The following is a 24553-nucleotide window of genomic DNA, read 5'->3' on the forward strand; positions in this document are numbered from 1 at the left end:
ACCTCTCCTATCAACCAAAAACTTGGCTTGGAAAAAAAGAAAAAAGTTTTGTAGTAGAACAAATAAAAGAAAACGAAACTCAATATTTAGGATGAAATTTTTTTCCAAGTGGAAGAAATACTGAATTAGGGAGCTTTGAAAGAATTAGATTTCAAATTTTGAAATTTTTCTTAAAATGAAACCTTAAAATGGTATTCCCAGTTGCAGTCTGTATTGGTCACAAATTGCAGTATATGTTACAACATATCCTAGAGAAGAAATGCAGAAAAGTGTAACTTGAGGAGAACACTGGACTTTGTGCCCTGCCTGCCTGGCCAAATGAAAGCTCACCCATCTAAATACAAAGGGAAGATGTCGCTCATGAAAAATAAACAACAAATAACGAATAACCCTGAAGTTTTTCTATCCAGAAAACTGCATGTTTTATCACTTCTGATAAATTTTAGAAGTGAGTGGGGAATATGTAATATATAGGGTAGTCAGCTAAGAAGTCAAGTAGGATTTCTCAGAATTGCTTCTGGGAAAGGATTTGTACTCCTTGAAACAAGTAACAGTAGGTTTCTCAAGTCAACCTCCAGTCCAGCTTTTCTTGATCTTTCCTTCCGGCGAACTCTTTGAACAGATTTCCTGTCTCCTAGTATATGGCCATTTATCACCAAATAGCACCTTCTGCTATCATCTACCTTGTCATTTATTGTTCCCTTACCATGCATGAGCCACCCACGCGTCACATGTCCTCCCTGTGCTCTTTTTCCTCAATTTTTATGGCAACCCTCAAGCAGGTTTCATTATCCCCACCTGACAAGGAAGGAAAGCAGAAGCCAAGGAAGTTAAGTGACTTGCTCTGTAGTGCAAACATTCAGGGCAGATCTAGGTTTCAAATCTAGCGCTCACTTCACTGCACTCTGGCTTCCTCATCATGAGCTGTTCTTACTTTGTTTTCCTGCAGACACTTCTTTGTCTTAGGTCGAACTATATTGAGGGCTGTTTTTTAGTACACAATTATGTTTCACTCACTTTGTCTCCCCTGTAATCACCTCTGTGGCTGACAATAATAATACTACTGTTGTCTAACATGCATTGAATACTTTGTCAGGTTCTGTGACTATGCCGAACACTTTACAAAGGGTATTATCATTCCCATTTCCACAGGTGAGAAAGGGAGAGAGAAAAAGTCACACACAGCCAATAGGTGGTGGGTCAGGATTTAAGACAAATCAGTCCAATCCCAGAGTTCACCTGGTTAACCACTGTGTCTCTCCTGGACATCGTAGGACCTCTGTGTTCGTTGACTCGATGACATAAGAATGAACTAAGAGAAGCTGGCAGAATTGTACCAAATAAGGATCCACAACATCTCCCTATAGCCAAGCCCAGTAACACTTCAAAAGGTCACTCAAAGAATAAAGATTAATTTGCAGAAGACTCATCTTCACTAACAATATCATATCAGTACAGCATTTCAGTTTCTTAACACATACCTAATTCAATCCTCACAAAAATATCCTGTCTCCATTTTGTGGATAAATAAACTTCTGTTCAGGTTTAATAAATTGTCTAAGGTTGAAAAGATCCTGAGCTAGAGCATAAGTCTTCAGCTCCTATTCATATTCTTCCCATGGGGGAGGTGGGGGGAAGCAACACAGCATATAAATGTAGAGGAAACATTGACCTCTTTTTCTCCTTGAATAGAGAGAGTTGATTACCTGCTATTGTGAAGGATAAAGGTGGTGGAGCTTTCTTAAATTCTGCCAGGAAACTACACAATTATGGTTGTACCTCTCACTAGTGCCATTTTGAAACTATCCACATAGCTGTAGCTAGGGCTGTAGGGAGAGAAGCAACCAACTTCAAGTATGCAGAAACACCAGTCTGTAGCAGAAAATGAAGCTAATGAATTTAGTGGGGAGAACAGTTGAGCTCAATGTGGCTCTAACATCTGGGCTCTTAACTCCCACTCTATACCTGGTTTCAATGGGAAAACCAGCTGGGCCACTGACTGATTCAAGTATCTTTTGCAGCTGATGAACAGCCCCACCCTGCTCAGCAACCCATGGATAAGTGTTTACAGCCCATCTTCTAACAGTTATATGTACTCCTACATGTGGGGGGAAATACAGAAAACATTAAATGATAAGTGTTTACAGCCCACCTTTTAACAGCTATACGTACTCCTACATGTGGGGGGAAATACAGAAAACGTTAAATGATAAGTGTTTACAGCCCACCTTCTAACAGCTGTATGTACTCCTACATGGTGGGGGGGGGGGAGGTGGAATACAGAAAACATTAAATGAGACACCTTCCCTCATCCTCAAAAAAATTTAAATATAGTTGGTAAGAAATAATTAGCAGCAAACAAATAGGCAAATAAGGGCCAACCTGTGTGAAACAAGACAGGAGAATGATTGTCTTTGAAAGAAGAAACTCAAAGGCCGTAGAGATGGAAACCATTATGCTTGATTCACTTCTGTTTTTAGGAAGGTACAAACCCAGCCTTACGGAATTGCATGAGTCACAACTGTTGGAGACAGTTCTGAATTGGCACCACATCCTAGGACACAGATCTGTCCTGCTGTATTATTACTTGGCAAGTGTTTTGAAGATGTGAGCAACATTCCCAACCACAAGTCTACTCTTTTATGAATAATGTTCAGGCAGAATAAGTCTATAGAAAATAAACCATCGAATAAAATCAACATGATGCCTTTGCATATTATGTATGACCATGTTGTGATTTTCAAAATAACATCAGCAACTTATGCCAAAATCCAATCCACATTTGTCTATACAGACCAAACACTTGATTCCCTTTTCACCTTCAGTTTTTTAGTATTTATCACCAAATCATGTGGTATTTTCTGCCATAAATAAATACAATGCATAAGTTATTCCAATCTCACTCAATCAGTATAGCAACATGTAATCTTCTTCACATCTTAAGATGAGTGTTACAAATTCAAAAGGAGTTCTAGCTGGTATCCAAAAAGTTTACCTTGTGTGCGCCATTTATTCTGGCTAATGTTATACATATTGAAAGCCAAACTAAATCTTACATGTAGTATGTGGAAAAGTGAAATTTTCCCTAATGGTTTGACAGTTTGAAACTTAAAACATGAATTGCTTTATGAAGCATGTTCTATGTTATACTATTTTATGTAATATAAATGTTTATTATGAAATGCCAAAATTTGAAAAATTTTGCAAAGTAGAAATATCAAGAGTAAGTTTTCCTTTTCTTTAAAATGTAATACCTTAAAATAATCTGTTTAAAAAACATCAGTACAGAAAATGCTTACTGCAGAAAATGCAAAAAAAAAAAAAGATGAATCTGTATGTAATGAGAAAGTTACTCTATTTAAAGACAAAATTTGCTAAATTCGTAGAATCCAAAAATTCCAGAGCTTGGAGCTATTAATTGTAGATGCGGAAAAGGTCCAAATTGCTTAAAGGACTTGCTCAAGGTCTTAAAAAACCTGAAGTTCTAAGAAGATCGTAAAGGCCCTGTGATGCAGTCACCATGTCAATGCTTATTTTCCTAGCTCTCACATGTGATTAGTTCAGACTTGTGTCACTACACAAGATCATAGTTTCACTTGAAAGAGTCTCAATCCATTTCATAATTTTTTAGAGTAAAAGGACAATCCATTGTTCCTGACAATTTTGTAACTGGAAGGAACTCCAGAAGTAATAACAGTACACCTATTGCAACAAGTACCATACATCCCAAGAACTTTGTGTCCGTACCTGAGGCTGTCGTCTTCACATGAAGTGAAATTTGCTTCCCAAGAGAAGCTAAATTGTGTGGCCATCTTTGAAGGGCTGTTCCCAAGTGCTCTGAAAGAGGAGATTAAAGATTTCCCAAGTCTGGGGTGAGGGGCAGGGGTTAGAGGGGAGAACTAGGAACTGCCACAATGCAAAATAAATGCTTTTTAAAGAAAGACACTTATTTTTTTGTAAAGTCTACCATCACTTCCATTTATGACACCCCTTTCCCACCTCTGTTTTCCATTCTGTCCCTGCCACCAACATCGCCCCACCATCTCTCACCCCCACAGGGGACCTTCAAAGAAATAAAGGTTATTAGATCTGGTTTCTTCACCTATAAAATGAGAATAACATTAAGTGATTTAGGAGCACGTGGTGGCTCAGTCAGTTAAGCATCCAACTCTTGATATTTGCTCAGGCCATGAGCTTAACAGTTGTGAGATCAATCCCTGCATCAGGCTCTGTACTGACATGGAGCCTGCTTGGAATTCTCTCTCCCTCTTTCTCTGCCCTTCAGTTATGTTTTCTCTCTCTCTCTCTCTCTCTCTCTCTCTCTCTCTCTCCCTCCCTCCCTCCCTCAAAAACAAACAAAAATGATTAGATGATTTCGATGATTTCAAGGCTTCCTTCCAGTTCTAAAATTCTGTGGCTGGTGACTCCAATTGCATTAGACTAAGTTGTCTTTTACATTTTAATCCTGTTTGTAGCAGTGGTGACACAAACTGACTGTTCATTGCAGAGGCTTCAGACACCTATGTACTTGCTTTGTATGTTGCTTTACGTGCCCTGCAGAAAATTATTACTAATTCAAGTTCTAGTATACAATCTGATGAATCCTATTTCAGAAAGTGAGTCTTTACATGGCAGAGCTTGAGGAAGTAGCATTTAATTTCCAAAAGGAAAAAGCCATTTTCATCACACAGCTAGATTAACCTGAACGGTTTCTTCCATGCTATTTGGCTGCCTTGAAAACGGGTACTGAAGATCATCAGGCTGTGGAAACTGTAACATTAAGATACTTCGTTTTCATCTCAAAGGCTCTGTTACTCTCACAAATTCCCAGAGGCACCCAAGAATAATATCACTATAATAATTTTTTTAATATCAGGTAGTTCTAAACCTGACGCACATACTGTGCATTTTACAAAATTTCATTAAATGAGACCCTGGAATTCTCATTACATTTTTGGAAGCAAGCAAAACGACTGCTCTTCCTACATGAGATTTTTGTGGACTTTGCCTGAAATGGTTACTTTCTGTTAGTTATTTATGTGCCATTCATTTCCTACGAAAACATTTAGGAATACTAGTATGAAGTATAGATTGTATACTATCCAGATAAGGATTCTATCCAGCGAAACCTTAAGAAATATCATGTGGCAATAACACCAAGCTAAAATAACTTTTATTCTCAGTTGATGCTGGTAACTATTCTAAGTACTATGTATTTTGTAAGACATACTCAGAAATAAAACAGCAATAGGGAGCTTTTCAAATGCAGAGAAACTTCACACTATTCCAAGAAAGTACAAGTTTACATAGAAACTCTTCAAGAAATACGCTTTCATCTTTTAGCAAGTTTTCAGACTGAGAGAAGAATTAAATCAAGATTAATTTATAGGGCTTGTCACACAAATTGCTGTTGAGTCTCTGCTTAATCCTACTGTGTTTTCATTCGGTGTTTTCTATAAATTAACGTATTCCAATATATGAAGATGAACAACCCCGTCTTGTGACTGATATATAGGATTTCCTTTGAATTCATTTTCTGTGTCCTCAGTTATGTAAACCACTGGTCCATTCAAGGGGAAAGCCAACTGGCCCATTAACAGAGGTAAAGTCATCTGAATCTTATATGACAGGTTTTATTTTTTGCAGTTGTGATAACAGATTTGCATTTTTCCATTTCTGAAAGTTCTTGCTTTCACTGAGAACATAATAAGTAATTTACTGTATTTGTAGTTTTGTACCACTTTATTCAATGCAAAGACACAAGTCATGGACTTCATTCTAAATCCATATGAAATAGAAGCAAGAACTTCTTTTTCTGGAGAAAGGTCACACATTACAACAAAGTGAAGAAGGAAGCCAACATCCTTATCATTGATAACCAAAACATTTTTTATTCTAGAAATTGAGCCCACAAATGCAATAATTAGTCTGCGTAGGCACTGTGATCTTTGCTGAATTAGAAATGAATGAAAACGTTTTTCTAGTCTTCCACCAAAAATATTAAGAAGTAATGGGGAGTGATTTAAACTACTTAGGTGCCACATTAAGCAATTATGGAGACACAATTCAGGTCATGGCAGCCTCAAATGACAGCTGCATCCGGCTCAGGAGACTACAGGGCAGGGAAGAGTCATTCCTATGTGAGAACTGTACTTAGCCAGATGGACCAACTCTCCTGAGTGTCTGAGATGGCTTTCTGTCATTTAAGTGCCAATCAATCGAGCTATCGTTTTAAGCTTATTCATATAACCTGGCCATGTTGAGGGCTTAAAAAATATATCCTTTAGTACTCAAAATTAGCTTGGTAAGAAAGTCTTGAAATATAAACAGAATAAAGTGCTTTCATTACTCCTATAAACCAGTGTAGTTTTATCTCCATGTAGGACTATAAGAATTTCTTTCATTAGAGAGAGAAAAAAAAAGGACCAAACCCTGCACGATAAGTAGGATTCTTATTAAACTCAGCCAGAGCTGTAACTGGAATGAGGGTAAGGTAAGGTCTCAGATTGGTACAATTTACTGCTCTTATTACAGTCTTGATCACAAGGACTGATTCATGTCATCCAATTTCTTTTCCTTGTCACAATTGTTTTGCCAAGAATCAACTGAATTGAAATTTAAGAACCTCCTATGTTTCTGTACAGCCCAGTGATGGGTTGTACAGCTTTGACCTTAAATGTCCCCTAATTTGATTTGATACCTATTCCTGCAGAAAAAGTATGCTGTATCAGCTGATCAAACATTAATCTTTCAAACCCTCCTTGGTCATTATATCTTAGGAAGCCATAATTTGGGGGGTGGGGGAGAGGTGGGTAGAATGAATATAGACTGAATCCATTTCTGTACTAAGCCAATTAGCATTACATCATCATAGCAGAAATATCTAGAACATTATCTCATATCAGTGATCTTCTGGGATGTTAAAATAGATCCTCAAAAATGTGAGATTTATTTTTTCATTTAAATGTTGAATCTTAAATTACATTTTCATCAACCATATTCATCAACCTTTTTTTAAGGTCCAAATTCAAGCTAATGTACTATACAAGTGTTTTAAATAAAATCCTTTTAGTCTGTTTCATCTTTCAAGAAGCAAATCACAGTGGTAGAGTTCCCAAAAGTATTTCTAAATGGGATGACAGATTTGACTTTTAAAAAATAATCTGACCTCAGTCTCTAGGATCCCAAAGCAATCGAACTACCAAATGCAATACACACACACACACACACACACACACACGATATGGTCAAAATCAAGTTAAAAGGAGGATGAAGAGTTTAATTTATGACCTGGAAAAGAAAGGTACCAGAAACAGAGCTGGAAGATTACTGATTCTGATCTATGTAAAGACTATATATTTAAAAGAGTAGGGAAATAATTATATATGTGTGTTTGTCTATTTCATATTTTACTAAATAAACATAACCTCTCTGCTGCTTTAATCTAATCTAATCCAAGATCTAATCTGACCATGAAATCTCTAGTATTGATCATATTGTTCTCCTTGATGCTTTTTGTTCCTCAAAGGAAAAAATACTCTTCAGATTCACATACACACATACACAAAGGAAAAAGAAAAAAATAGAGAAAACTTGGTAGTCGTCTGCCAAAATAAATCACTCTTAAAATATTCAATAACTGAATCATGGGAATCTACTCCCAAAGCCAAGAGCACACTATATACACTGTATGTTAGCTAACTTGACAATAAATTATAAAAAAAAAATATTCAATAACTGATTCAAAGGAGCTTTTTCCTTAAAATACCTAGGTAACTACCACTTGGTCCACTTGCCTCATTAGCTGTGATACGAATGTTAAAGATATATTCAGTCGTATAAGAATATATACACTCAGAGATCCTTTTGAGAAACTGTTCCTGAGTTTTCTAGCCATCTCTGCACCAATATTTACTATCCAAGCAAAACACACAAGTGAGAAAAAGTTATATTTTCTTTCTGTAAATCTCTATTCTGAATTTATAGTCATGGAGTCAATAAGTCACACGTGGGAATTAAAGAATAAATGCCTGGGGCGCCTGGGTGGCGCAGTCGGTTAAGCGTCCGACTTCAGCCAGGTCACGATCTCGCGGTCTGTGAGTTCGAGCCCCGCGTCAGGCTCTGGGCTGATGGCTCGGAGCCTGGAGCCTGTTTCCGATTCTGTGTCTCCCTCTCTCTCTGCCCCTCCCCCATTCATGCTCTGTCTCTCTCTGTCCCAAAAATAAATAAAAAACGTTGGAAAAAAAAATTAAAAAAAAAAAAAAAAAAAGAATAAATGCCAAAGAAAAATGGGAAGAGAAAAAGATCTTGGATTCTTTATTTTAAAAGTGGGTAGTAGTAATATACATCATTTTCTTGTTAAGCACAATTTGTAGATGGCCAAGGTGTGTGTAATGCGTCTGAACAAATTGTTGGAGGAAGTAAAGAGCATTAAAAGCAGGACACATAGAGTCAGACAGACCTACATTCAAACTGAACTCCACGCTTTATGATCAGTTGGATGTTGGGCAAGTTACTCCACTTCTCTGCATCTTTTTCTTTCATCTGTAAGTCTAGTCTAATTATAATACCTTCTCATAGCATTATTCAGATGATTGAATGAGAAAATTCATACAAATATCTTAGCCCAGAGCCTGATATATTGTTTGTGCTCAATAAACAGCAGCTGTTACCATTATTCACAGTTCCTTGTAGCCATTTGGAAGAATAGAAAACAATGTTCAAAAATCATTAGGTCACATGGATATTGCAATAGAACCGTTATACATCATATGGGTTACATTTTAAATGAATTCACTAGACAAATGCGCAAACTTGCACACATTAATAGTTAATAGCAAATGCGACCAACTATGAGAAAAATTATATGGAATTACCTGTTGCCTCCCACATCCTTACAAACATGCTTACAATTCTACTTCGTGTTGGGATGTAGTGAAAAATTAATATATGCCGAGTTCCAAACACTGATGAACGGACCTATCAATTTAAAGTATGAAATATCAATAGTGAAATGTTATTAGCACATTTCTAATAGCCTTCGCATTTGCTTGGGATTTTTCATTGTTGGTAAAAGACGGTTATCCAAATTACATATATTTCAACCCACACTCTATATTCTGCTAGGCCAACTCATTTTACTGGGCTCAGTTTTAGTGACACTTGGAAAGCTTCCCTGACCACCCAACCACAAGGATTTCTTGCTGTCTTCCCTCTACCCTTGGTTCCAAATACAGTTATTATTTACTGTCCATTCTTCTTTCCTAAAGTCTCTTGGATCTTCCCTTTCTTTTTCCGTTGCCATTTCCTACTGTTTTCTTAAGCCACGCCACATTTCCTGCTGAACTTCATTCAGTTGTGTCTTAAGTGTATCCCTTGGTAACAGATCTTTCCTGTATAAAATGGCTAGATAAATCTAGTAAGAGGCTTTCATCAGGTCACCCTCCCTTTCAAAATGTTCAATGGCTCCCTATTGCTAAGATCATTGTGATGGCCAAATTCTAAGAGTGAAAGAAGAGATTTTTAATGGCTTCAACCAGGACTTCCAGCTAACTCACTCATTTTCATCTCCGTGCCTCTCAAACTTCCCCACAAAAAAATATTCCTAAGAGTGGACTCAAACCTGATGCTTGAGCTTAAATTTCTTTTAAGTAACCTGTTTAAAATTCATGATATTCTGACGTTCTAGTTAAAAAATATAACTGTGTCTCTCAAAAATAAATAAACATTTTTTAAAAAATAAAAACAATAACTTTCTTTTTTTTTTAAACAATTGCTTTCTGTTCCATCCAGACCTGTGCTGTGAAATTTTTCATAGATAAGTAAAATGTAGCATTTGGCCTCTAAGAACCTATAGTTCTATAAACAAAAATTACACATCAAAAAATAGTAATGAATGACCCTAGACAATATAGAATCACGTAAAACGGTATATAATCAAGTACAGCCAACTAAAGGCAATAGGAGATCAATGTGGGTAGCACCCCCCCCCCCCAAGCGAGGGAAACGCTGGGAGGGAAGATCTGAATTGGGATTGAAATTTTGGCAAGAATTTAGATGAGAGGAGAGGATTAGGAAGGGCAATGCCACCTGGGGGAAAGTTTGGGAAACTGCACCCAGTGAAGAGGAAACTTCTGCCTTTACTGCAGAGCAACAGTCAAGAGTTGTTTGGGTTGTGGCTGCAACTGGTTTTAAGCAGCTCCCTAGGATTCAGAGCAACTATATGAGTGAGAATCTATGCAATGGCTGCTACTGGGTAGGTTCATGCCATGTAGAGTAAAGAATAAATCCAAACCAGCAATAAATACAATGTAAAGGGGCGCCTGGGTGGCTCAGTCTGCTAAGCATCCCACTCTTGATTTTGGCTCAGGTCATGATCTCTGGGTTCATGAGATTGAGCCTCACATCAGGCTCAGCACAGAGCCTGTTTGGGATTCTCTTTCCCTCTGTCTCTGGCCCTCCCCTGCTCACTCTCTCTGTCTCTCTCAAAATAAAAGAACTTACGTAAAGAATCTCTTAAGTAATCACCCACAAAGGTCAATGGGGTTTTGTCCCCAGACCATGTAGCAGAGGAAAGAAGAAAACTTTTTATCAATCATGGTTATCATACATTACACATAGGGCTTTAAAGTATTAGCCCCTGACAACTTTTATATCCCCTGCCTTTATTAAATTATCAAGCTTAACAGAGCAGTGGCTTTACTGAAAATTATTGAATTTTGTTCACAAGAAACTGAAGACAGAATTGAGGAGTATTTTTTTTCAGTGGGAATTCCTATTCTCCTATAGCTTTAATCAGTTACTACTTTATGAGAAGGAAAATCTTTTATTTTATTTTTATTCTTGGGGTGGCCCTCCCTAATAAAGTTGGTATCTTTAACATATGCTCCTAATATGAGCTTAATTTTGCAAATTACTCTCGATGCCATATTGCTTTATCTTACAAAAAGGCACAGCCTATAAAAACTTGCTGGTTTGGGTTTTATTCTTCATGGAATTGAATGTATTAAATCATCAAATGTTTCTATCCAAAAGAAACTGTGAGGTACACTGAGCATCCATGTAAAGACTGCTTGGACCTTCATAAGTGGCATAATTTCATTAACTAGATAGACAAAAAAGATGAAGAAATATAGTTTTTGCCTTCTAAAATTCCAAAGGCATCTGATAAAGTCTCTCAGAGTGGGTGTCAGGACTGTTATGGCAAAGGGCAAATTGTGTTGCTTATTTTAAAGGAAATCAGCTAAATAAGGAGGGAAATTCTCTTAAAGAGACCCTCTGGATGTGGTAGGTTGAACCATATACACAGCATGACAATATTTGATCTTTGCATATGGTTCAAAGATGTGCGAATATTTGCAACCCTCTTGGCACATTGAATCTCCTCCCAAAAAGAGAGGTCGAAAAAGGCATCTTGGCAAACTTGACATTGATCAATTTCCTGCATTTTTATCTGGAGGCCACATATGACTTTATCCTCTGTGGGCCAGTGTTATTTGCAAAATTGTTGATGGGGTGGGCGGACAGTTCGCTAAATGATCTTTTAGGACCCTTCTAATGTAACATTCTGTAGTTCTAAAGCATCTGGGTGTTGAATCTCTTTCCTCTTAGCCAACAAAAGATGTACTTGTCAATAATGCCCAAATTAACCTTCTGGGAATTCCCATCTCCCCAAGGTACTCGCCCTCCCTTGGGTTGCTGTAATGATCAGAAGCCCCTCCCACGAGGTGAATGTTACCTTATGAGACTCAACATGTTAGACCATCGCCCTTTGTTTATACATTTTCACAAGTTAGTGCACAGTATACCTTCATTTTTCTTTCATTTTCTTAACTTATTGATAATCAACAATAGTGAGAAGTCCCCACCTCCTTATCCCCATCTGGTTGTGGTTCATCCTGGGAGGGAAGGAGGAAGGGAATCACTTGCTGAATTCCTGCGCCTGCTTGGCAAGGTGGGTGCCCAAGCTGGGTTATACAGAGGAAAGGGGAGCCTCATCAGATCTCAGATCTAGGTTTATGGTGTGTGTGGAAAGAAGTTGCTACAAGAAAGTGCACTTGGGGATGAAGAGAAAGCAGCAACACGGGTCCTTGGAGGATGTATCTGCTTAATAACCCTCCTGATGGGTTCTCTGCCTATCCCCAGCTGAATACGTGGCCACTGAGGCCGAAGCAGCAAAGGACACCTCCTGAGTCATACTTGTATATACAGTAGACCTGCCTACATTTGTGCTAGAACAGACCTATCTCTCTGCTAACTTTGTCTGTTTTTGCTTCTTCCATGGCTTTTCTGTCTCTCCTCCCTGTCCTGCTGGATCTCAATTCCTTCTACTTTCCTTTCTTTCTCTAACTTCCTTTCTCTCACTTTATAGTTAACCTGCTATAACATGTAATTTATGCCCTCTGGAATAAGGAATACACACTTGAAAGTCCCATTTCAGTCTTTATTTTTGCAGAGCGGGGTCCCTGGCAATATTCATTCTGCAGGAGGCTGTAATATTATTTGGGTTAAAAGAAGCATTAAGAGGCAATTCAGGAAATGAAAGACACTAATCTTGAGCCTCTCGTTGTAGCCTACAAGGAAAAAATGAAGGAACTGTCCATGCTGTCACTGATCTGCTCTTGCTTTTACCCGGAACCTCGCAACATCAACATCTACACCTACGATGGTGAGTTCCCTGCAACAGAAATGCTCCTGCTAACAAGATCATTTGGAAAAGCTTAGATACCTTTGTTTCTCTCTCACAGCTCCTGGTATAATTAAATCGATATTTTGTAGATCTCACTATTGACTTGTTGTGTCTAGCTATTAGGTCTCATTGATTGCCTATTGCTTGAAACAGCTTGAGGGGCTTTTTTTTTTTAAGTAAACTCTACCCCCAACATGGGGCTCAAACTCACAACCCGGAGATCAAGGGTCACACGCTGCACTAACTCAGTCAGCCAGATGCCCCTGAAACAGTTTGAATTTGATGCTAACACCAGCACATTAATGTCTCTTAAGACACATGACTAGATTGTTAGCAGCATAGCAACACCCACAGCATGTTCAAAGCTTTTCTTTGCAAATAATATAATATGCTGAGCTTTAGTGAGGCCAGATCATAATTTGCAAGAAAATGCTTTATGCTAAGGAAACTTCAAGAGTAAAAATCAACAACCACCACCATTTTCCCCTTATCACTGTCTTCATAAAGTGTGCGTATTTTGTACATGCATGTCCACAAGCTGACAAGTTTCCATGATAAATGTGACCTAGGACTAAGGCCCCAGATAACGAGAATTTTAAAAGAAAAGCCTAAAGCATTGGCATGACTACGAACTTCATTTGTAGCGCAACATTTTCAGTTTGATTTATCCAAATTCATTCTATTTAGTGCGGTTTTCCTCCTGGCTCTGCCACTATCTGCCTGACCTCAGGCAAGTTACTTTGATTTTTCTGAGGTTTACTTGTCTCTAGTATTTTCCTCCCGCAGTTGTTGTAGGGTTTAAGTGGTCAAATTCAAGTCAGATGCTTAGGCGCCAAGCCTGACCTCTGGTAAGCACTCAAAAATAGTAGCTATCATGACCAAACAATATCATCCTCACTTAGTTCAGTCAATTTAATCAAATGGTTTGATACCGTTATGTGTGTAGCAGATGGAGCTGAGGTATATTTTACTACCTGTGGACTGATCGTTTTTCTTTTCCATATGTGGAAACATACACTGAAGATAAGCTGAAGGCATCTGTAGCAGTTAACCCCTTCTGTGCCTTTACAGCCTGTTCTAGGACTCGGGCTTTTTCCTCCCAAAGTTATTCTATCACAGCACACGTGTCATAAATGCAATCATCAACATAACAATTAGCAATTTCATAAGGAGATGTCCTTCATGTGAAAAGGTTTCAGTTGCCAACCAAAACTTTCATTAGAACGCAAGCCCAGTGTCTGCTTTGTGTAAGTTCATTGAGCCAACAAATAAACCAGGGAGATTCTTACTCTGCTGGACACCAGTGACCAGTAATCCAGCCATGTTTATTCTGAGATTCTAATATCTCACTACGTGTTGTCACAGAGGCTCCAAAGATAAGTACAGAACAGGCCTGTCCTTGGAGGAAGTTAAAGCCTGGAAGAAGAGACATACGTACAATATACAGATAATCAGTAAGCAGAACACAGTGTGGTTAAGTGTGCTAAACCAGAGGTTACACGAAGTGCACCAGTAAGACAGGAAAGACAGTGACAATGACAATTTCTGCAGCTTTAGGGATTGAAGCCGGGGGAAGTAGAAAGTCAGAAGTTATGTATAAGGTGAGTTTTAGAAGCTAAATAGGTAATTCAACATTGTTTGTGCACTGCGTCCTAGAGAATTTCAAATTTCCAATAAATCTTTGTTAACCTTTTTCTTCATCATTTAGCCTGAAAAATGCTCCAGCCATGGTAATTTTCAAAAAATAAATCTAAATCTGTACCACTTTATTTTCATGTGAAGTTCATGTTTATTCAAGAGAAAAATAAAGTTTAGCTTAAAATCAATTCAGGCTATTTTTTCCTAAGTATGCCTACTATTATTCAACTCCCTATGGACGTTGTTGAATTTCTCAACACTAAATATTTATTCTGTTAAAATATATCTGTCCTTATACTAATGAAAGAAGTCTAATATGTTCAGAACAATGTAGAGCAAATAATCCCATGCAGCATTTTGCTATTTGCCAGAATAAGAACGCTACTTTCAATTGCCTGAATTCAAATTACTTAAATAAACACATGCTTCACACTCTGTATGTATGTTAACATTCTCAAATAATTCATTTCTCAGATATGGAAGTGAAGCAAATCAACAAACGTGCCTCTGGCCAGGCTTTTGAGCTGATCCTAAAACCACCATCTCCTATCTCAGAAGCCCCACGAACTTTAGCTTCTCCAAAGAAGAAAGACCTGTCTCTGGAGGAGATCCAGAAAAAACTGGAGGCTGCAGAGGAAAGAAGAAAGGTAACTTTTCCATACATTTTTAAATTCTGTCTTTACTCGTTTTCTTCCCTTCCCTCCTCTTTTCCCTCCTTCCCTCCATCTCCTCTCCACACACTCCCCCTCCACGCACACACATGCTGGCAGAGGTTCCAGGAGACAACCACCTCTACACCTGCAACATCCCCAACACGTGTAGGTCTTCAACAGACACAGAGCCAGGCTAGTTCAAGTAAACATTGCTGCTTTTAGGCTAGTTAAAGCCAAAGCCCTTAGACACTAAAAGTGCCTTTCTCCCTCTCCTGGATCCCTTATCATAAAATCTCCCTGCTGTAGTACACGGTGCATAACTGAGAAAGCACAGCCTTAAGTAACTTTACTCCAGTGTTTGGAGGTGGGGAGGGGTGCAGGAGTGGTGATTCCTCCTTCTCAGGGTCTGTGTCCTTTCCCCACTGGAACACATGGTTTTCCTTGAAATTATAGACCACCAGATCTTGTGAAATATTTCTTCCCAGATGCTGTTCACCCAGGAATAGGGGCCCCGAGCTTGACCCTGTCCTCCTAAAGGCCTCACTTCCTGCCCTTAAAGTTTGTGCTTCTAAGATCAGGACCCTCTCCGGGATCTATTAGGATCCTCCTCTACTCAGTTCCAAACCTTGATGGCATCTTTTTCCCTTTTTTCCATTAGCCCTTCTTTGTATTAGAGCACTTTTCTTTTTCCAAATCTCCAATTTTTCACAATCAGGTGACCAAGAAGCCAAAGGTACTAAAAATGAAGGGGCACTCAGAAATCCCAAGGACTCTGCACATAAAGATAGAAGTTATGTCTAAACACATGTGTACCATGTGATTATTAGAGTTCATCCCATCAAGATGCTCTTAATCAACCCAAATGGAATTATTTTTAGGAAATTCATTCCTACATTGTATTTTCCACTGACTTTATCATCATTTCTTTTTAGAAGCATGTAGTCACTAAAAATATGCTCCATGCATAGTCTTATTTGAATGGACAGTCCGCATTTATAATAATGTATAACTTTATTAATATATTGCCTATAAAAAGTTAGCCAATACATCCAACACCTCTATGTTGGATAGTTACAAAGAAAACAAAGATAGTCTTTCTCCTAAAAACTGAATTCTCTAACAGTCAAAGCGGGACAAAACCAAACACATGTATGTGTATGTACAGATAACAGATACAGTATGTGTATCTTCAGATCAGGAAGAAAGAGCCAAAGATTAGAAGTCCTCAGATTACATTTTCTGAACTAAAAATTACGTTCTGTTCTGACCTTTGTAGTTGAAAAATCTTCCTGTGTCAGAAAACATCCTAATCACATTTTCAGTTTTCACTGAAGAGTGAGGTTCTCCAAGCATCTGACAAGTATTTCTTTACATGTATATTTATTGTAGTTGGTCAATTACTGTTGTCATAGAGGTGGATTTTAAAAGGAGGAAACTGAGCTACTAACTCAAATCTGTGTACCGGAAGTTGCTTTAACAAATGTTGTTACTTAGAGCTTTCTTCTCACAGTAAAGCTAACTTAACTTGCATTTACGATCCATCAAGACTTTGCTGCCAACAGCTCTAAGTAAATCCAGCAGTGACAGTGGGTTGCATCAAAGCAGCTCAAGTCCTCTTAGAGGTAATGGGCACCAGGTACAGATCCTAGGTTGCCACATAGAGATGCCGTGACCTGATTAGAATAGGAAGTCAGTGACTGAGCTGCAACTGAAACTTTGAGATCATGGTTCAGAAGGCTGCTGGTGTTTCTAAGGTAATGTATTTGATTTGAAGGATATTATTAAAAGGAAAAGAACGACACAGAGATTATCAAAATTAACTCGCTGTTCTCACAAAACTCCCTGAGTTAGCTAATGACTGATTCCAGTAAAATTCCTACACCCTGGCAATGATAAATTATCAACAATTACACGTTTATATAAGTGAATGGAACTAGAAACCAGCCACATGGCTAACAGACATTTACAAATATTATCTAACATTATGACACTAGGAAAAATGTTTTTTGAAACCCTTAAAATCAGTATTCCTTCACATGTCTGGTATTACTCGTTAAAATTTTCAAGGCAAAAATCATTGTATAGATTATGTCCTTGTAGTAGGGTTTTAATTAGAAGAAAATATAATTAACAGAAAGTGCCAACTTACAAAAATCATTAATTGATTTTATTCTGTTGGGTTGTGCTGACTTAATAAGTGCTCATTAGAAGAACTGTTAGTTCTCGTCAAAGAGCCTCCAGCCAGTGCATATATCTCAGTGATTACCTTAGTGAGGACATGCATGTAACCAAAACTCAATTCAACTAGCTAGAATACAAAGTGGGTATGTGACTAAAAAGTCTAGGAATGGTTACAGCTTCAAAAACAGCCGGATCCAGATCAAGCAATAAGGTCAGAAAACCTTCTTTTTATATCTGTCATCTGTCTCTTGCTGCATCTAATTGGTTTCAATACCAAGAAAGTTTAGTTTTCAACCATCAGTCCCCATTTCTTTTCCTCACAAATTAGCAACTCCTGCAGAAAGAGGGCTTTTCCTTCCCAATAGTTCTTTTTTTTTTTTTAATGTTTATTTTTGAGAGAGACAGAGCACAAGTGGGGGAGGGGTAGAGAGAGAAAGGAGACAGAATCTGAAGCAGTCTCCAGGCTCTGAGCTGTCAGCCCAGAGCCCAATGTGGGGCTTGAACCCATGAACCACGGGATCATGACCTGAGCCGAAGCAGATGCTTAACCGACTGAGCCACCCAGGCGCCCCTCAATAGTTCTTTTTTTATGTGTATTTTTTTATTTTGAGAGAGAGAGAGAGAGGGAGAGAGAGAGAGAGGGAAAGAGAGAGAGAGAGAGAGAGAGAGAGAGAATGCATGGGAGAGGGGCAGAGAGAGAGAGAGAGAGAGAATCCCAAGAAGGCTCCATGCTGTCAACTCAGAGCCAGTCACAGGGCTCCGTCTCATGAACTGGGAAACATGAAATCAAGACCTGAATCTAAATCAAGAGTTGGAAGCATAACTGACTGAGCCATCCAGGCGCTCCCCGAATAGGTAAGATCTCTGCAGAGAAATGTGGACGTATAGACCCCTAAAAGCAAATTGAGATGTTCTCATCCAGAGAAGGGGAAATAGAATTTAGATAAGCAAAATTGCAGATGTCCACAATTTTATCTGTAAACGTTTAGTGTTAGTATAACAATTATAGTAACTATTTAGCTCATAACCGTACAATCGGTTAGCTTGTAGCCCTGCCAACATGGATAAAAAATAAATGTCTGCAGCTATATAGAATAGTGCTGCCCGATAGAAATACAATGTGAGCACATATGCATTTTCAGTTTTTCTAGCAGTTGCGTTTTTAAAAGTAAAAAGAAACGTGAAAGAGCCATAGGTAACCAGTAGCTACTGAGTTGGACAGCACAGAGACAGATGATCAGACCAGAAAAATTTTAGGGAACCGTGGAGGAATTTTAGGCCTTTACATTTTCAAATTGGTACCAGATAATTATTCAATTTCAACTTTACTATGTTTTAAAATAGTTCCTAATAATAGATGTTCAGCCGAGCCCGGTGATCAGCAACATTTTGCCCTGGATCCATTTCCTTTCTCAAAGTTACAAGTTTCTAAAGATTCTGCCTATCAAACATACTATTAATATTAATAGTAGTATAATAATAGTATAATAGTATGAATACATTAAATAGTATTAATAAATTCCTTTGTCGTGGTTACAATCAAAGGAATCTATAAGTGCCAGTTAATATTTTTATTATCATAAAAATAAGCATATTCTCACTAAATTAACTTAATTCTAACTCAAAGTAAATGTAAAAATAGACATAGCCATACAAGCAAAATAAGATTTCTGATAGGCTTTTAAAACATAAAAAAGTTTATGAGCTTCTCTCGCCTCCATTGGTACCATTGAAAGGCCTGCTTCTGGGAGTTTAGGGACCACATCTGAGAACCCGTGACCCAGGCTGTGTTGCCTGTGTGAGTCCTTCTGGATTTACAGCTGGAGGACTGCCATGGAGTCATTTCCACGTGGGCCCAAACTCACTTTGTGACAAATGTTTTGGCAGTGTCCCCAGTCCCTCACTCCATCTGTTGCCACTATCGCAGCACTGACCATCTGGTTACTGGGTTGGACAACCCTCCCTCGGGCTTCTTTGAACCAGAATTAATGCCCCTTTGATTTGCTGGTAGAAGAAATTTGTTATACAAGAAATACCCCTTTTTCCTGCTTTTTCTGCTCTCTTTGATTATCTCTGGGACTCAGCTTTCACCTCCATGAGACTATATTATATCGTGAGGTCAGCTTGTAGCTCACATTTTGAAATCAAAATTTCCATACCACAACTGGCCCACAAGGGTGAAGCAATATAAAGACTTTAGTCAGCCAGCCAGCCAGCCCGCCATTTATTCATTCAACAAACATTTAGCAAGTAACAGCAGACCTAAGCTAACCATTTCCCAATTGGCCCAGGACAACTCCTGTTTATTCCTTTTTTTGATATCATCATTATCATTTCAATGTCATAAGTGCCCAGTTTGGACAATAAATTATATGGTCATCTAAGCCAAGCAATAGTTTTTAAGAGCATCTTTAAAGCACAGTGGTTAAGAACATGCTTAAGGCAATACCCATAATCAAAGTCTGGCTCTATCACATAATAGCTGTGTGACCTTGGACAAGTGACTAACCTGTCCATCTATGTTTTATTTTACCCATCTATAAAATGAGCCTAATGATAGGACCTGGGTCATGGAGTTATTGACCATGGGTCAATGAGAATTAAAAGACCTATCCTACATGAAGCCACAGGCAAGTACTGTGAGAGACAACCAGCTATTATTATGCAAAACACAGCTGGTTCCTGCCTGCAGAAACTATAGTCCAGCAAACTCAGAATCATATAGAGAAAAGAGGTTTCTTGCTAAAAAAGATACTGAAATGTTACCATACATTTCTTGAACATTTTTAAATGTTATAAAATATTGTTTATCAAGTTACAAAGGAGAAACAGTTTGACAGGTGACAGGTATATAAATAGGTCTGCCCAACTAACAGTGGCTTGAAAAAAATAAGTATTATGAAAAAAAGATGGCAATTTAAGAATTTTAATGACATTAATAAAATGTCACCCTAAAACAGATTGAATTAAGAAGAGTACTACACAAACAGTACTCACAGTTCAGTGAGATAATTGACACACTGACGATATTGGTACAATCAACTGCAAAGTCCCTGAACCTCTGAAAGAAAGATGCATTGCTTTTTTTTTTTTTTTTTTTTTTTTGAGAGAGAGAGAGCATGCAAGTAGGGGAGGGTCGGGGTGGGAGAGAGAGAATCCCAAGCAGGCTCTGCACTGTCAGCATGGAGCCTAATGTGGGGCTGAGACTCACAAAGCCATTAATTACATCATGACATGAGCTGAAGTTGGACACTTAACCCACTGAGCCACCCAGGCACCCCTGCATTGCTTTTTTTTTTTTTAAATAAAATGGTGTAAACTGGGCCATGATTAGTCACCCAACCTGATAGACTTAACTTTCTTGTTTGTTGGCATCTCACATTATAGATGGTAATTACTGTCACATCCAGGAAAAGAGGGGGTGGTTTGTACAGCAACGATTATAAACTCAAGTGCTGGCTTATTTGTGATTCAACATTCGGGAGGCATCTGCTCCTTGGAGGATGTGACACTTGGTCCACAGAACCCTCACATGTGTCATGTGTTGTCCCTCAGTGAAGAGCACCCCCATGGTTCTTTTCCTAGGAGTTAACCACAGTAAACGCATTCCAGGCTTTAGCAGAAGAGCTCATTCTAAAGGGCTTGGGTTTTAACCATTTAAAATGTTTTATTATGCTTCTCACTTCAACACACAGTGAATATTGCACACTTTTGTTTTGCACAATTATACTCAATTATCATATTTTTTAATGTTTGTTTATTTTGAGAGAGAGCACAAGCAGGGAAGGGGCAGAGAAGGGGGGGTGGGGGAAGAGAAAATACCAAGCAGGCTCTGTGCTGCCAATGCTGAGCTCCACTCAGGGCTCGATCTCACCAACTGTGAGATCATGCCCTAAGTCGAAATCAACAGTCAGATGCTTAACGACGGAGCCATCCAGGTGACCCTCAATTATCATATTTTAACAAGACATTATTTATGACTCTAACTGGGTTGCTAATGGTTTTTCACTGTTAACAGTAAAGCCAATTATTAGAGACACATCCTTTAAAGATATTTAGGTACTCAGAGATCTAGTGTCTGATAAATGGTTCTAGTTAGTGGCAAGTAATATATCCAGATGATGAAAGGGGACAATAAAATAAAGGGTTAGAAATGTGTTCATTCCAGAAAGAAATGGAACACTAGTACTAACTAAAATATAGTCTTAAATCTCATAAGAGTACATAAAATAAAATTGAGTTTTATATATCACTTAACTCAAATTTATCTTCCATTTCATTTGTATAGTAATTAAACTCTTATACTCAGTAATATAAGGCATGGTAATGAACCTCTCTGGAAAATGTTAAAGTGTTCCTAAATGTACAATAACTCTTGTCCCTGTCTCATTATTTTTCCCTTCACGTACCTCTCATGTAATCATTTCGGTGATGCTGAGTTCAGTGTATGCTTAGAAAAAGTGGGCACCAATTCTGCGCCTCCATTATTACAATAGCAAGGTGGAGAAGGTTCCCTGGTCTCCCAGAATGTCATGTTGGATGTCTTAGCTCTATAAATAGTTTGTCTTGACATTTGCATTGTATCAGCTGATCGTTATCATGCCCTAATTTTCCATTTCAGTATTTCAGTGACCTTCTATGTTAGGTACATGCCATTCAGAGATGGTCCTCCGTGGTCAGATCCTTTGCCCTTAAACAATTTATTTTTAACAGCTTTCAGCAAATCCTACCTTTTAAGCCTCCCAGTCAAGATTCTTTTCTGCTAATCTGCCCAAGCGAGGAAGAAAATAAAATCACCTCTTCAACCATGTGGTGAGAACGTTTACCAAAATGAAGGGAAATGCTTCCACTTTTGTCTAAAACATATTTTTATTCTGGATCCTCACGCATGTTATGTTTCAGGGCAGTTTTCTGAACTAAATGCTTATTTGCTCACTGAAGCGTAACCAGTTTTCTTCCTTGAGGCTGTGACCGGGAGATTAAAAGGTGTATTGATGAGAGAATCAGTCTCTCCCCAGGAATAAAGTCAGAGAAGTTGTAGGCAGTGACATCTGGATGCTAGGGTGTGAAAGAAGGAAAAGGGAGTAGTGCTGTCTTCAGCGGTGGAGACCTTAAGAACTGAGGTAAAGGCCCCGAGACTATTAGCTCCACAGAAGAGTTTGTCTAAGAGTTGAATGCCTGTGAGGAAAAACCAAAATAGGGTGCCAAAAGTATCTTCTCAGTGTGGGATCCTTTCCGTAATCGATGTGGCTTTAAAAATTTGAAACATAGATGATCAATAGGTCCCAAAGATGTATCAGTGGAGAGGAGGGTGGATGCAACATTCCCTCAGTATAGGAAAAGGCACCACAGAAATGAGCAGCCCCGAAGGGGGCTGGCCCAGTTTGGCGGGTCTCCGTCACCTATCAGCAGCCTCATGTGAGAACGCTCTGTACTGCCTTCTGTTTCTGTTTCACCCCATTAATTGTGCTAAAGAAATACACTTGACACCTGTGCTGGGTAATCTCATTTAGCCCCAATGGCTGCAAAAGTACTAACGCCATTAATTGAGGCACCTCAAACAGAGCCAAATGCTGCGCCCAGTAAAGCAATAGGCCTGTCTCTCCATTACTGGTAACGGGGCCGGTGGGAGTGTTTGTTCACGCAAGCCAAATGTGCCCCACCAAGGCAAGACATTTGAAAAGGTATGTGCTGCGATATTGCCCTTTTAGTCCCCAGGGTTTCCCTTCTCGATTCCCTTCCTCTGCTGTCTCCTGTCTTTAAGTCTCTCACAAAAGAAAATTAAGAATGCAAATGTGAACTGTTAAGTTAAAATACAATTTTAAAAGTGCCTCAGTAAATTTGAGCCCCTGAAAATTAAAAATTACTCAGTTGCTCATTGATAACCATCCTTGGTAACTTTCTCTGTGAGCTGATATAGTAAAGAACGTCAGGCATATGGCTTCTTGCCATGAAGTCCATCAGAGAGAAGCTTTTACACACACTCACACACACCTTTAGTCAGTCTGTCTCTCACATTGAAGTCAGTGGTCCTAGTAGCAGTAAAGAAGCAAATCAATGTAGGATGCTTTACCAATAGTCCCACCTAGAGGCAGAAGGATGAACCAGCTAGAAAATATTTTTTCAGGTTTTTTCCAGAAAGGTGCCGTTTGATTTTGAATTTATTCCGTGTTAACATTTCCCGTTGTTTTTCATATTGGGTTTTACCGTAAGCTATAACAAAGCAAGTATGTGATGTAGTCTCCTAAGGATGTCAGTGAAACCATTTGGGGACTATAACAAGATGTGGGGCTAGTTCCCCAAATTTTCTAATCTCCCATGAGTCACGAGACCTATTCCTGATAAACTTCAGGATAAACATAGCAGCAAAGAGTCCCAAGGCTGTCTGATTTTCCCCTTCCTATCTGAAGAGAAGTTTCTTCTCCGTCAAGCCTCATACTGTATGCATACCAAGATCTCGCCTGTGAGACCCCATGATGGCTATCAACTAAATGTTTTCCTATTAATGCTTTTAACATTAACATTAATTAATCAATATTTGACAAGCCATGAAACACATTTTTAAGCTGCCATTGTTTAGGTGTTCAGAGTTACAGTTACTCCTGCAAAGACTCACCTCAGAGCACCAGCCAGTCCTAAGGAATTACCCAGGAACAATGCCCGTGTAATAATTTAGTCTTCAACCTGGATAGTTCAGCATTGAGTAAGACTTCTCTTAGCTGCATACTGTGAAAGAAACAATGAATGTGGGAAGAAGTTAAATAGCACATCCAGGTCACCAACACAGGCCTGACACCAGAGGCCATGCCAGTGCATTTTCCAAAAGGTACCCTGAATAGCCTGCATTAGAATCACAGGGGATACTTATCAAACATATAGATTCCTGGGGGTGCCTGGTGGCTCAGTCAGTTAAGCATCCAACTCTTGATTTCACCTCAGGTCGTGATTCCATGGTTCATGAGTTCAAGCCCCGCATGGGGCTCTATGCTGACAGTTCAGAGCCTGCCTGGGATTCTCTTCTTCTCGCTCTGCCTCTCTCCCCATCCTCTCTCTCTCTCAAAATAAATAAATAAACTTTATATATTACATACATACATATATTATCTATGGGTCTTAACCTGGGTCTTAACCAAAGAACCACAGAATCAGAACTTTGGGGAGTGGATACCAGGCCTCTGCATTTTTATCAACCACTTCAGTGATTGTTAATATACACTGTACAGAGTCATACAGCCTCCTGATGCTGCAGGGAAACTACAGTGCACAAAATGTGGGGGGATGCCAGGTGGGGTGCAACTGCCTCTGGCGTTTCTACTCTAATCACTAAGTAACCACAGCGTTTCAAAGATTACCCAGGTGACCTTGGCATGTTCAAGAGGGGGCCAGAACAAGG

The 24553-nt window shown here is 38.8% G+C and overlaps 1 protein-coding gene across 1 annotated transcript in view; it reads left to right on the plus strand.

Moving 5' to 3' along the window:
* STMN2 (stathmin 2) overlaps positions 1-24553 on the plus strand; it is a 46375-nt gene that overhangs the window by 13061 nt on the left and 8761 nt on the right. Inside the window, exons 2-3 of the mRNA XM_015537697.2 lie at positions 12572-12667; positions 14801-14973. Coding sequence (XP_015393183.1) covers positions 12572-12667; positions 14801-14973 — 269 coding nt within the window. The remainder of the gene's footprint in view (positions 1-12571; positions 12668-14800; positions 14974-24553) is intronic.

Source organism: Panthera tigris, chromosome F2 (genome assembly GCF_018350195.1).
Source record: "Panthera tigris isolate Pti1 chromosome F2, P.tigris_Pti1_mat1.1, whole genome shotgun sequence".
In the NCBI taxonomy this organism is placed as follows: Eukaryota; Metazoa; Chordata; class Mammalia; order Carnivora; family Felidae; genus Panthera; species Panthera tigris.